Consider the following 14,843-nt stretch of genomic DNA (forward strand, 5'->3'; position numbering starts at 1 on the left):
GTAGCAAGAACATGAAGCGACCTCGATCAGACTTAAAGGCTTTCTATGTGATTTTTCACACTTAAATGTAATAAAAATCAAGTATATCCTCTGAAAATAACTCTGTGAGTCATGACTGTCTACAATGGGTGTAACACCCGAGTCCCACTGTCTGTGATGCTTTCAGAGTTTTCAGAGTCCTATCTTCAGTTTGTTTACATCGCCGGGACGACGGCTGACTCCTCCCCTCGTGTATAAAAGTTGCTTAATTGAGGGACTAGAGAAAAGAAGAATAACATACTGTACTCACTGCTTAACTGTGTTTCTAGATCACGCTCATTTCAGGTAAATTAACATGCAGTGTGACGATACGAGTGTAGTAAAGATACAACAATGCAGCACGAGTTGTCTTTGTTTCATGCTGGTGCTCAAGCTTTTGATCTGCTGGATCAAAAAATCATATATAAAGACTTTAATGTCAGGAAGTAACCGCCGTGGGCCCTCTCATCATCACTGAACTTTAAAGACCAGAGGTAGACCTGATGGAGCTTCAGAAACAGTTTGGGTGGATGAGCAGGTCCTGGTTCAGGAGGACTAACATGCTCCTTCTCCTGAACCGTCTTAATAAGATCCTTCAGCAACTCCAGAACATCAACATATTATTTTCAAGCCTCATTTTCAAACTGTATCGTTTGCCTTCAGTGATAAATGTAAAAAAAATATAAAAACTGATGAGCAGAGTCGACATCAGTCCGTGTAGTCGTCTGTCCATTTAGAGATTGTAAAGTGTCTTTGGAGCAGCCACAGCCAATCAGGAGGCAGCTGGTCTTTGTTTCCTCCAGGGATTATTCCCACAAGAAACTCAGACTAATTAGGGAGCGTTTTCCTCGTGCATCACACCTCTTGTGAACGTTCCCGTGTGAACTCTGACCGGACTTGAGGTAATTACGCAACACTGGAACAAACTGGTTCCGGATTCAGACCAGAGCAAACGATCTATAGGTGAGAGAACGCCTTTAGATCGATTAACAAGGAGATCAATCTAATGTGACTGATGGCACAGAGCAGAGAATCCAGTTTTCTCAGTACACAATGACTGATGCAGTTATGAGGTTGCCATGGGTGTCTTTATTAAAACTCAGCATATTAACGCATCAGTGTCCTTCAAACGTAATAAAAAAGCAATCATGCCGTGAGTGTTCGAGATCTCAGATCCCGGCCACAGAGGACTGATCAGCTATCTCATCAGACCTGACAGCGTTTCATCTCGGACTAATCTTCATATTCAGCAACCTGTAAAGAAGTTAAAGTTTTCAGCTGGGGTTTAATATTTCAAATGAGTTTTTGTTTTTTTTTACGCCTCTAATCAACTGTTGTGATGTTTTGAATATGCATGCACCTTCTCAACGCCGTGAATCTTTGGACACTGTTCATCACGGAGCAATCAGGTTCATATCTGAAGGCTCTGATTCGTCATTGTTTTCTGTTTGCTCGACCTTTATTGACCTCTCATTTACAGGCATATCATCATTTATAACTCCCACATTTAACATAGTCTTTGCGCGCTGCAGGCCGCACAGTCGGCGCCGTTCGCTGCCACTTGTCAATGCTCCTGTTTCCACATCACACACTCTGCTCTGTCTTTAAAACCTGCCAGCAGTTCCACCCGTCTCTGCGCCGTTTCAAATAAGCACCAAGTCTATTTTAGACAGAACCCTAAAGCTGCAAGAACGAGGCAAGCTGAACAGACAAAGTCGATCCAGAGAGGAAGTCACAAAAAGAAACGCACAGAGAGCATCCAGTGATTCTTACAAGGCAGAGTGTCTTTGTCCTCCCTGTGGATATACAAAATGTCCAACCTTTAAATCCTTTTTTATCTAAAAACAAATTGAAAATGTATCCAGAGAGCATCCAGCTAACATAGTAGGAAGATTCACAATAAATAATTTGTTCACTCGCAGCTTTTCTGATTTCCTTCTGACATTTTTACGATTATTTTCTCAGATTGATTCGATGAAGCTCCCGGTGAAGAATGCGTTCATCTTAAAGTGTAAAACTTTTTTAATTGAATAAAAAAAAGCTTTGGTCCAAGACAGATCCTAAAAAAAAGCTGCTACATGTCCCAGCACTCAATTAACACCTTTATACTTCAAAACAAACGCAGAGTAACATGCCGCCTCACCCCCGAGCCTCTGATGTTGTATGTAAATGAGACCACCATCGTATCCATTCAACATGTTCTTCAATATTTCATGATTCCACTCTCATAATCCCTCCATATCAGCCCAGTCCCCCCATACACACTCCCCCTCCCTTTTATGCACATAAAGATATTTTATCATCACTCCATGCTTTATTATTCATTAGCCTAGCATGTGGCGCTGGGTAAATGGCAGCGAGCCGGCCAGAGGTGCTATCTGTGCTAATTACCTCGGATTGATAATGAGACTCAGTGAAAGGAGAGCAATCCTCTGGGACACACACACACACACACACACACACACACACACACACACACACACACACACACACACACACACACACACACACACACACACACACACACACACACACACACACACACACACACACACACACACTAGGACATAAGGGCGTGCAGTGATAGAGCCATGTGAACTGACTCCATTATTATCATGCAAAAAGAGCATCCATCTGCAAAAGGTGAAAGGTCACAAACATTTCCTGTAGGGTAAATATCAGAGTTAATGAATACTACGACATCAGAATAACATCAGGATATTTCATTTAACTCGTACAGTAAATACAAGCACTCTCCTTACAGTGCTGATAAAGCTTTTAAAGGAGATCTATTAAACTCACATTCACCATTAATGATGTCACTCTGGGACTCCTGTTGAGCAGCGTTGTGAGATGTGTCGCTCCTTATTTATCTGATACTGGTGCCAGTAAAATCCCTCATTTCAGCCTCTGCCTGAAACGCTTCAGTTCAGCTACTGTCTCTTTAAGGCTACCGCCTCCCCATATGCCCACTCTCCTCTGATTGGCCAGCTCTGTTTGCAGTCGCAGGAAAAATTTGAGTGAGCTTCCAGGGTGGGCGTGTCCTTGAAAGAGCTGCTGGAGTGGGTGTGTCCTACAAATCTGCTCCATGCTTTGCTCTGATACATTGGCAGAACCTGACAGGAGGCGTCTGATTGGTTCATCAGATTGGTACCTCGTGGCAGACATTGGTGGAAGTTTTTACAGGCTTACAACTGATACAGATGATGGATTTTCTTTGTTCCTTTTTCAGAGAACATGAGTTATTAATTTCTGTCAGGACCTACAGACAATTGTAACCAAATTCTTAAAGTGGATCTGGAGAAGAAGTCCAGACACACTGCACACAGCCTGAAGCTTCAGGGGTAAGGATCTCATCTCGGCAAAGGTCGGGTATAAGGTTAGAATGAAATGTATTAATTTCTTATGCAACAGCTTCAGAAAGTATAAATAAAACAATATGAAGGTGTTTTTCTTCAAAGCCTATTTCTCGAGGACGAGTTGCTTGTGTCTGGAAAGAGAAGAATTGTATTTCATCATCAGAGAACGTGTTTATTCATGAGAGCACTCACATCTCTTTGAATCCAAATCATTCAGGAGAGGAATCGTCCCTCCTCCCAGCAGAGCAGCATAAAACCCCCGACCTCTTCACTTTGAATGAATATGAGGAAACGCAGACAGATTAATGGAGGCCATTACTCTATAAATTAGCCTTCCATTACGAGTCTGATGTCAGGGCAGTGAATTCAGAAAGGCTCTGTCTCTCTGCTCTGGGAAATTATGTGAATGCTGTCTGCATGAGCAAACTGTTGAAACAGCAGGAAGCTGCACTGCCCCCTGCTGGTGGTGTGTGCTGCTCATAACATTCTACACATAAGGACGTTTGTTATGATGTAGCTGAATCTTAATTAAATTAAAAAATGTCCAAATGCTGAGAAGTAAGTAAAGCCTAAATGAAGAGTGAGATTTAAATATTTTTAGCTTCCTGTGTTGTTTTAGAATCGTGCCCGTCTTTACATTTAAAGCACCTCAGACCTCCCAGTTTGTCATCAGTAAAACACACGCACGCACGCACGCACGCACGCACGCACGCACGCACGCACGCACGCACGCACACACACACACACACACACACACACACACAAACACACACACACACAGACACACACACACACACACACACACACAGACACACAGCCTTTGGCAAGCAATCTCTCATTGCAGACAGACAGCAGCCATGTATGAGATCACATAAATTCTCCAAAGATACAATCCACTGCTGGATAGCATCTTGACTTTGCCCCCGAGGTTTGCACGGAGAGAACTGTGACGCAGCAGCACACGAGGCAGGGAGGTGGCTCCATTGAGAAAGACCTCATGCTCGCCTGAAATCATCCAGTATGCAGCCAGCCTTATGTCAATGTCTGATTTACACTTCTGCTATGTTAATGCATATTTTATGGAGTATATTAAAGGTTAGTGGTATATGTCTATTTGTTTAACTGAGTGTTATTTCAGCCCTGGGTTTTGTCTGCAGGCTGCATAAAGTCACACCGAGCAGAAAGGGAAAGTCTCTGCTCCTGACAGACAGAGCCCAGGGCAAAATAAGCTGGACTTACCCCCTGCTGGGTTTAAAGCTGGATTTTAATTTAACGTTTCAATTTCAATGAGTTTTCAAAACTTGAGCAACTTGAGCAACACTTACAGCACTTTACTTACATCGTGAGTAAACCCTCGTTGTAGGGGCGTCCAGTGGAATCTCTGAACCATCGTCTCTTGTGGGAATTGAACATGTTGTAACGGTCTGGGTCCGTACTGCTTGGTTAACAGTGCTTTGGAGAGCATCGAGACAATAAGGTAGCCGAAAATGGCACAGCCACACGTGCCTGGTGTTTCCACAATGCTCGTTGTTGACACATCGACCTTACAAAGCCCGACTGTATGGCTACTGTTTTATCATATAGCAACATGGTGTCCACATGAACCCTCAAGTCACTGATGAGTCAAGAGGCAAAAGGAAAGAAGGAGCGTCCATCCATGGCAGAACGCCGCTCAAATTAAACTTCAAGGATAAAAACAAGGCCTGTCTAGTGACATCGGCCTCCTAACTTCGCAACAGAGTATGTCTTAAAGGTACAGTCCACAATTTCAACTGTTACAATGTCTCGGAGAAAACCTTCAAAAAACGTTATCACATCAAGCCTGAAAAAACGTAAACATTACATCATATGACCTCTCTGAAAATGAAAAATCTGAACTGAGTCAAAGTGAACCAATCAGCTCGCTCCGCAGTGCACCATTCCTACTCTCAGACGTTGATGTTCTTTGTAACTGTGGGGCCAGTCCATGGCTGATACTGAATCTGAGCTCAATAAGCATAAAAACAGCCGACTGAAGCTCCATGTTTTACATCTTGTTGCCTGTTTCTCATCGCTCCAGTTAACGAGCATCAGACGACCAACAATTCAAACACAGCGGCCGAGTTTCTGCATTACTTTGATAAATACTGAAATTAATCTGAGTGCTTTCAATCATGAACTTCTGTCATAAGCACTGATTAAAGGAGTCGACATAAATCCCATTTGGGTGGAAAACTGCTGAATCTGGATTTATCCTCCATTGCACACGAACTCGTCAATATGAGAAAATAAATCAGAGACTTTAAAGTCATCCTGCAGAAGTGGATCGTATGTGAAGGAAGGGTGGGGATCATATTTTAGCTCGCCAATAATAAAAAAAAACCTCAGACGTCAGCTGAGGGTGGTTTCTCAACTATCATCAGAACGATCAATAAAGTTCATCAGTTTGAACTAGCCAAACGTTCTGCAGTCACAGGAACATCAGTTTAACATGAAGCCAAATCTCTCACCCAATCACTTCAACATCAGATAGTGAACTGTATTTTAAATATGAATGATTCTAGAAGTAAAGAGCCTCACGGTTCCTACATTAAACTCAAACAGTTTCCTGCAAAGTCGCCTTAATGTTTGTGAAGCAGTAGTGTCATTATCGTAATCATAAACGTTTTCTCACTCCCAACACACACACACACACACACACACACACACACACACACACACACACACACACACACACACACAGATGCACACACAAACAGCTCTTTGATTGACAGCCCTCCATCCTCTCAGGGACTCAGCAGATGGTTTCTAATTGCTCCTGAGCTCAGCGTCGGTCTGCAGCTGAGACTAAATTGGAGGTTTGAGCTTCAGGTAAACACAGAGACTGTTTTCCTGCAGACTTCAAACACCTGCAGCCTCCCAGCATGCACCATTCTCACACACACACACACACACACACACACACACACACACACACACACAGACAGATTACCATGGGCCTTTTTCTGAATGAATTTTCTGTGGTTCGGCTGTGGAGATGTGAATACTGAGGTCTGCTGCTGGAGGGTTTTTAAAGCTTTCTGAGCCATCCAAAATGATACGTAAATTATTTATCTTACAGAGAAAGGGAACAAACACTTTTTAGGTTTCTCAAATCCGCCTTGAAATCTTGCACAAAGTACCTGTAGACATGTGAAGCAATGGAAACATTAACCCCTCGTAAAATAATCTCTCTTCATGATTTTATGACCACAGCCGTAAAACACAACGACCTGCTTAGTCATGGTCCTTTTTTAATCATAAATCAGCTCTTCCCTGTGGGATTCAACTTGCCACTTCCTCTTATTGCTCCAAAGACACTCTGTCAGTAACAGATCCAGTAAACCTGGTGCGTACCTGAAGAAGAGGGTGAGCCAGACGGCCTCCTTCATGTGGAAAATGAATGCACAAATACTTCATAATTTGGCTTTAGACATCCACTTTGGGTGTGATGTGCAAAGGTTTCAAAGCGTTGCAGACAGACAAAGGGCTCATCCCCGTGACAAAAGCTGAGCGTGTGAGATTCTGATGAATCATGAGGAGCCGAGCGTCTGCAGAGCTGCATCCTCTGAGCTGACCTCCACTCATCAGTAGAGCCGAGTCCACCCTCCGTGGGACGAGCAGTAAGAAAAACAAGTGTCACTCCTCTGTGGCTGAGTTGTCGGGTTAGCTCGCAGTGACACACACACACACACACACACACACACACACACACACACACACACACACACACACACACACACACACACACACACACACACACACACACACACACACACAGAAAACTGCACACCTGACTTTTCCCAACGCGTCTCTTCTTCCAGAGAAGGGCAAAGAGCGAGGTGAGCATTTTGACAGATATTCATTCAGTCATTTCTAAACTTTAGGGTGACACATCCAATCAAAACTCGATATAAGTGGTGGCTGCAATGCATTCTGGTTAACGAGGAGGACAACCAGGAAGTGGCTTACTTCATTTATAGTTAAAATATTAATTCAGGCATTTCTTAGAAAACATTCTTGCATCCTCCTCATCAATACCTATTTGAGCTAATTGTGTTTCACATTACAAGGAAACAAATAGCTGATCTGATTATTGACGAGACATCGACTTTGAGCACTGGACTCAGTCTGAGCTGAGTGCTCCTCCATCCATCTGTGGCGACGACAATTAACTAAAACACATTATCTGTGCCGAACATCTGCAGTGAACAGCATCAAACGTCCACACTGAACGGGACCAATCAAATCCCTCCCTGCAGGAAAGCCATCTGTTCTCTCCCAGCTTTATGTTTCAGCCCTCACTTCCTCGACACCTTTGCATCAGAGGGGCGAGTCTGCAGGAATAAATGCAGATCAAAACAGAGCACCTAATTTATCAATTTGTAAACAGCATGAATATCGGACAGCTACACTGCCTCCAATTCACTCAAATTTAAGAGATCTCGTACGAGCTTAATACAGTTAAATATTCTCATCATTTATATTTTTGCTGAAGGCACAAACATGATCTCTCTCTCTCTGCGTGTTGAAGCTAAAAATCTGAGCCCACAAACACTTTGAAAGACTTTTTGTTCAAAGACGAGGATGAGGATTAAAAGAAAACAAAGTGGACCAGGAACTGAGGAGGGGTGTAATTCTTCATTTCAGAAAACCTTGATCAACAAGGCAGGGACTTAGTTTACAATTTGGTAAGATAGGACACAATATTATGGGATGGGATAAGAAAGGATATGATGGGATGGAAAACGATGCAATGAGAAACGATGTGATGGGACAGGATATGATAGTATAGAATACAATCAGAGTCGGCCGCTCCTATACGAGAATTAAGCGGCTGCTTAGGGCCACTCCGCAACAAGGGGGCCCCCAAATTTGACTGTGTCTGACTGTCTGTGACCTGACATTACTTACTTCTGACTAACCTGGCAACCTTTCAAATGTTGGTAATGTAATGCTCAATAGTATATGGTGCAATAGGATGCAATGGGGTATGATAGTATGATGGGATATGACAGAATACCCATGAGTTCATGTTTTGCATGATACACATCAATGATTAGAGAAAGATAAGAACGCCATGAGACTATAACACAACCTCTTCAGACTCAACAAACATCCTGACTAATACTATGCTGCTTAGTCTATAGGGGCAGGCGACGAGGACTTCCTGTAGATATATTTTAACCAAGCATGAAGTTTTTAGCATCATTTCAACAATGTTGTGTAAAATGATCCATCAGTGTTTATCTGTAAAGCTCCAAATCATGACCTCTAAAGCCCTCAGTTTTAAGACACATGGTGCAAGACGTGAAAATATGTGCTCATACAGAGTCTGATTAAAGTGAAACCTCATTCAACTGCAGTAAATATATATAATATTATTCAATATATATTACAGAAAAGATGAGCAAAAACGGTGCATGCTGAAGCACACGTCACAGATAATAAAAACATGACTGCAGAAAACGTTTCACAGCCACGCTGCATCCAATTTAGGAAGCCAATCTCAAAAGAAAATCTGCAGAATATTCTGTTCCGCTTTGTTTTATCATTTACATTGTTTCCAGCAGACCTCGGAGATCTCGGGGTGCCATGCATTAAAGAACCAGCTCGTGTTAAGAGCTCCACCAGGTTGAACTCTGCTCACAACAGCTTCTATTATCCCTGAGTGTGGGCCGGAAAAGCTGCATGTTTATCTGTTTACCCCCAGCTACTGATGAGCCATTTGTTGTCTCCCAGAGCCATAAAGTCATGTGCTAAAGATCAGATGCACACAAAGTACCCATTAGGAAAAAAAGCCCTGCCAACAACCACACTCTGCAGCTTTCCATCTGTGTGAGATGCACCAAAAACTCTCTGCTTTTCCAGCAGCTCCGTCTGATTCTGCAGAGAAATAAATAATAAAAAAATCAACGTGTTCAGAAACAGACGCTGCTCACCCCTCGACCTTTGAATAGTTTCATTATTTCAACAGCAATGCGTCAGGAAAATATTCCTATGCTTGATGAAGCTGCAGTGCAGAATTCTGCTCGGAGACAAATATTCTCAGTCGGAGAGGATTTTGCAGATTTGTCCAGAAACCTTTTTTCTTTACAAAACACCAAATCTGATACCTGCAGACGAGTGGATTCCAAAGAGCCCCTGTGGTTAAAAAAGGAACATAATACTTGTAAAGAAGCACAGATTCTCTCGACCTCTCTCACTACTCTCTCTTAGCACTGCACTGTTGTTGTTATTTTCATATTTAAATGGTTACATTTTTGAGTTTTGGTGACAGTAACGGACGGTGCATGGACTTGAAAAAAGGAAACCAAAGTTGAGTTTGCTGTCAATGTTGTGTACTTGTGTTTGGAACAAACTTCACACACAATTTAAGACAACAACAATCTGCATTCCAAGGAAAATGGAAAAAGTGGACTGACTTCAAAACCCATCACAAAGTCTGAAGAGAATGGACTATTTAAAAGAAGGCTAAAGTGACTATTGTTAACCGACACCAAAATTTGTATACTGTGTTTATTTTGATGTATCCTCATCAAGAAAAGCAGTAATAAAAATAAACAGTTGTGTGGTTTGTTGTGTACTTTTGTATGTGTTTTATAAATGGTGTCTCCAGCTCATCTCCATTCTTAAACACAATCAGCTGTTTCTGCATTCTCCAGCTCATGACCTCCACATCGTCTCTACACATCACCCCCGTCAGAGACTCCAGACAGTGAGGCCACATTAGAAGGTTTATCGTCATAGAAACATCATGAAGTCTGTCTCAGTTGAATCATCTGGACAGCCGAGCATTCAAGCAGTCTGCGCTCATTGAAATGTAGCCGTCGAAAAAACGCCTTCTTGCTGCCAGTAATCCAACAATATGCAAGAAAGATAAGACCTGACAGGTTCACACTCACAGCACGTCGTCAGCATTCATTAAAGAAACAAGCAATCATCACCGCACAGAGGTGACTCAGAGGTCATAGGCGAATCACTTACCGACATTGATGACATTGGCAGACAGGAAGTGGTTGCAGGGAAGGCTGGCGGTGCTGACGAACGAGTCTCCATCTGACGTCACTGTAGCCCTCGACCTGAGCGACGGGTTGGGGGAGTCGGTCACCATCGCCATCCTGGCCGCGACAGATTCCATGAGTGCTGATGGACGACGATGGACAAGTCTGGGCAATCCCACGCCGTCTCCTGACCCGACAACAAGACGAGTCTTTATATCCGCTCTTCTGGAAGCTTCGATAAAATCCAATAAAAAAAACTCTAGAAATCTGTCATTGTCAGAAAATATTCCACAAAAGTTGTGAGGAAAGACGTAGAAGTAAACTCAGGAGGCAGCCGAAGAGGTTACTCAGACTGCGAATCAGATGTTGGGAAAAAGTGAAACGAGACTCTGGCGTTCTGGATCCAACTGAAGGACAGTGTCAGACCATACCTCAGTCAAAAAAAAGTAGAATTCTCCACTTTTTCACCTTTTCCTGAGCACAAAATGTCACAGGGATAAAAAGGTTTAATAAAAGACCCCGGGGAGTATTTCTGAAAGTTGCTTGTTAAGCTCCTGAGGGATATTTAGTCTTTCCGTTGTGAGGAGCCGATTATGATGAAGGCCATCATTCAAAAACTCTTCTGGTCCTCCTGATGCAAACCATCGTTCAGTCCCCTGTGACAGTTGAGAGAGAGACAGAGTGTGAGGAGATACACGTTAGAAATATCACATGGATGTGAGGAAAGAAAAAGCATGTGACACTATTTACCACTGTCATCACTGTTTTTGCAAACTTACCTCTCTTACCTCCAGAAAGTATTTTTACATTCAGTTGACAAGCCTGAATAAATGTTATATTTCATTTTTCATTTTTTTTTAAACCAGTAAGAATGTTAAGTTAAATCCTTGATGTATAAATCTCTTCCTATTCTTATTAGTGCTTATTTTTGTATCTATTCTTATATTGTTTTATTTGCTTTGATAACCTGCTGCTGTAACACCATAATTTACCAGTTTGGGATCAATAAAGTAATTCTATTCTATTTTATTCTATTCTATTCTATTCTATATGACCAGATACATTCACACTGACTTTTTACAGAACAGGAAGCCCAGCAGGTTTAAGCAACTTCAACGTTCAAAATCATCAGATTCTAACATTTGTGTTCCCTGAGCGGCTCGTATCTGGACATGTTCAGGGGTAGAGCATGTGTCTTGTTTCAGACTTAATAGGGCTGATTGTGGCAAGCGTGCACCTTATAATATCTGACTCCACTTTAAGTTTTAGGGGTCAGGGGTCGCCGAGGGTCACACCTCCTCGCGCCCTTCGGGCTCACTCAAACTTCCCTTAACCTCACAAATCTGCTAAATCTGTTCATGACAGAACAGGTCTCACAGTTTAAAGGATTCTGCTGGACGTGCAAACTGACTCAAAACTGTAGAGCAAGGTGGGAAAGAGACGCACACAAGACAAAGTGTAAGTGTGTAAGTAAAGGTTTATAGTTGGAAGAAAGTAGAAAAGCTTTTAAGGGATTTTAAGCGACTGATTCGTCCAAGTTTGAGACAAAAACTTTGTTCTGCTTTCAGTTCAGCATGAAGCTGCCAGCATGTCACACCACACCTCACACACAAACACACACACACACACACACACACACACACACACACACACACACACTTCACCTCTCCTACCTGAGCTTCTTTTGTTTACTCACCTTTTGGCCTGCTGCCAAACATTACTCACACACACACACACACACACACACACACACACACACACACACACACACACACACACAGTTAGATAAACATGCAGTAACCTCTCACTGTTAATGAATCCTTTAAACTCAGCTTTTATGTTTGTATCTCTACTGAATATGTGTCATCTGCTGCCTTACTGACGACTAAACAGTGTGTGTGTGTGTGTGTGTGTGTGTGTGTGTGTGTGTGTGTGTGTGTGTGTGTGTGTGTGTGTGTATGTGTGTGTGTTGTTATGTGTGTGTGTGTGTGTGTGTCTGTAAGGGAAGGCAGTCAGGGTTAGGTCTGCACATTGCACTGGTTAGAGAACGTGTTTGGATCCGTTTTTGAAGTCTGGCGGTCAGATTGCCAGAGCTGCACGTCTAGGCACGTTTCAGTAACCACCCCACACACACACACACACACACACACACACACACACACACACACACACACACACTCGACCTGGACACAGGAAAAGGTGTGTGTGTTTGGGGGAATGTTGTGTGTTTTACTATCGCTGGAATGTTAAGTGGTAATTCCACAGCCAACATGCTGTCGGATGTTTTTCACCCACTCACCGATTAATTTCTGGCACCGAGAAGTCGAAATTCTAAACTCAGATGAATCTCCATGAGAGGAGAGATTTCATTTATATACTGTAAATGTTTGTATTAGAAGATGTTGCAGGGAAAATCAATACACCAAAGTCTCTGAAAAATACACAAGAGGACTTTTTTTTTATTGTTTGTATGGTAACAAAAAAACATCTGCTTCACTAAAGGGCAGCAAACAAAAATCTTTGAGAACTGTTTTTGTATTGTGATGTGTTCTTCTGTAAAGCGTACCGTTTGGCACCAACATTTGCATCAAACTGTGAGTGATTGCAGGAATTAGAGACAATTAATCAGTTATGGAGAAAGCTAAATAAAAGAATATCTCCAAAACCAAAACAGACCGATTCCTCACATCTTGTCAAGTAGTAATTATTTCAAACAGCATGAACAATGTCCCCTCACCAGTAATTGCTGGTTCACATAATTTTTCTCTTAAAACGGTTAACCGTCACTCTCCTGTCATCCAGTAGACCTTTTTCAAAGCCTTTACAAGTTGGTGACTGTCTGGATTTTACTGTTTTGGTTGACTCGGGACGTTTCTGCTCCTAGTGGTTTTATGTATATTGCATCTCGAGTCTACGCTTAGTGTTAAAGGAGACATATTCTGATAAATCCACTTCTACGGTGTTTCTGAACATATATTTGGGTAACCTGAGTGTCTACTGACCCACAACATGTGAAATAAACCCATCCAGTCCTTTGTTTGTGGTCTGCATAAGTCTTACAACAAGGAAAATGCTCTGTTTCAAATGTGCTCTCCTTGTGATGTCACAGTGGGATTCTGGTTAAAAACAATCCCCTCCCCTTCCCTGGTATCTCCACCCATGGACTTCACCCCCAGCCTAGAACAAAACTTTTGAGCAGGTCGGCCATTTTTATTCTCTCTACAGAGGAGTGATGTCTACCGGGAAAACTTGGGGGGGGGGGGGTCACAAACCTCCTCTGGTGCTTGATTCATGTTTTATTTTGACCAAAGCACAGCACAGATGTTTCATTTAGACCACAGGGGACTGTTTGAAAAGCTGGAGGAGGAGGAGAATATGTCCTCTTTTTAAAGCATTGTGCATTAGACGTACATCATTCACATGAACTGTTGCTCACAGCTCCTCGTGTTGAGTAAGACCATCAAGAAGAGTAATGACTGTAAAGTGGAACAAAAGAGTTCCTGCGGGCGGTGACATTAACCTGCAGGTCGACACCCTTTTTCTAACAAAGTGGAGCAAGTCAGAGACAAGCCGGTGCAGGTCACGCACTTAACCTCTGTTTCACAACAGCCAGCGTGAGTGAAGTCAGCGAGAGAGCAAGAGCTACCACATCAGCTCAAGTGAGTGAAACACGACCAGAAATATACAGCACAGCCCGAGAACAATAGACGTGACATTCTGTAGAGCGGCGGCTGTCATGACTACAATCTGCACGCCACAATGACAGCCTGAATAATGCTGAGTGTGTTTCAGCTTGTGGTTTGGACCGCCGGCTGTTGTTGTGACTAACATGTTACAAACTGTGGAGCTGCCTGCTTGCCGAAGATGAATGAGAGAGAGAGAGAGAGTGAGAGAGGGAGAGAGGGAAAGAGAGAGAGAGAGAGAAAGAGGGAAAGAGAGAGAGAGAGAGAGGGAGTGAGAGAGAGAGAGAGAGAGAGAAAGATATGAACAGATTTTCAGAGCTTCTCAAGCCATTTTCAAATATTCACTCTTGAACGTTTCAAGAGAATTTCCAGAGAACTTCCCCTGAAATTCTTCTGATCTTCACAGCGGGAGAATATCGCTGTCTGACGGGAGGGGGGACGAGCATCTACTGAGGCAAGACATGACGTAAAAAGAACAACACAGAAGTAGCGGACGAGGTAACAGAGTCCTCTATACGAGGCTATAATGAGAATATGTGTGTTTGTATCAATGCTACGTGTAGTTAAAGAGAATCTCAGTGTGACCTAAAGAGTGGAGAAGAACATACTGGAGAACAGGAAACATGCAGCAGCAGGTTCATTAGAGCACAGAGATGTTAGAGGTGGCGTGCAGACAGTCTATGGTCGTGCAGCGATCACAGGGAATAAAGGTCACCACCCCCTCCCACTGGCTCCAGGTGAATTCTCCTGATTATATCCTG

General features: G+C 42.8%; 1 protein-coding gene across 1 annotated transcript in view; it reads right to left on the reverse strand.

The window, feature by feature from the left end:
• Nucleotides 1-14,843, reverse strand: part of plch2a (phospholipase C, eta 2a) — a 162,960-nt gene that overhangs the window by 139,605 nt on the left and 8,512 nt on the right. Inside the window, exon 2 of the mRNA XM_065961558.1 lies at nt 10,383-11,055. Within this exon, the coding sequence (XP_065817630.1) occupies nt 10,383-10,536 (154 nt within the window). The 5' untranslated portion in view covers nt 10,537-11,055. The remainder of the gene's footprint in view (nt 1-10,382; nt 11,056-14,843) is intronic.

This window comes from Labrus bergylta, chromosome 12 (genome assembly GCF_963930695.1).
Source record: "Labrus bergylta chromosome 12, fLabBer1.1, whole genome shotgun sequence".
Taxonomy (NCBI): Eukaryota; Metazoa; Chordata; class Actinopteri; order Labriformes; family Labridae; genus Labrus; species Labrus bergylta.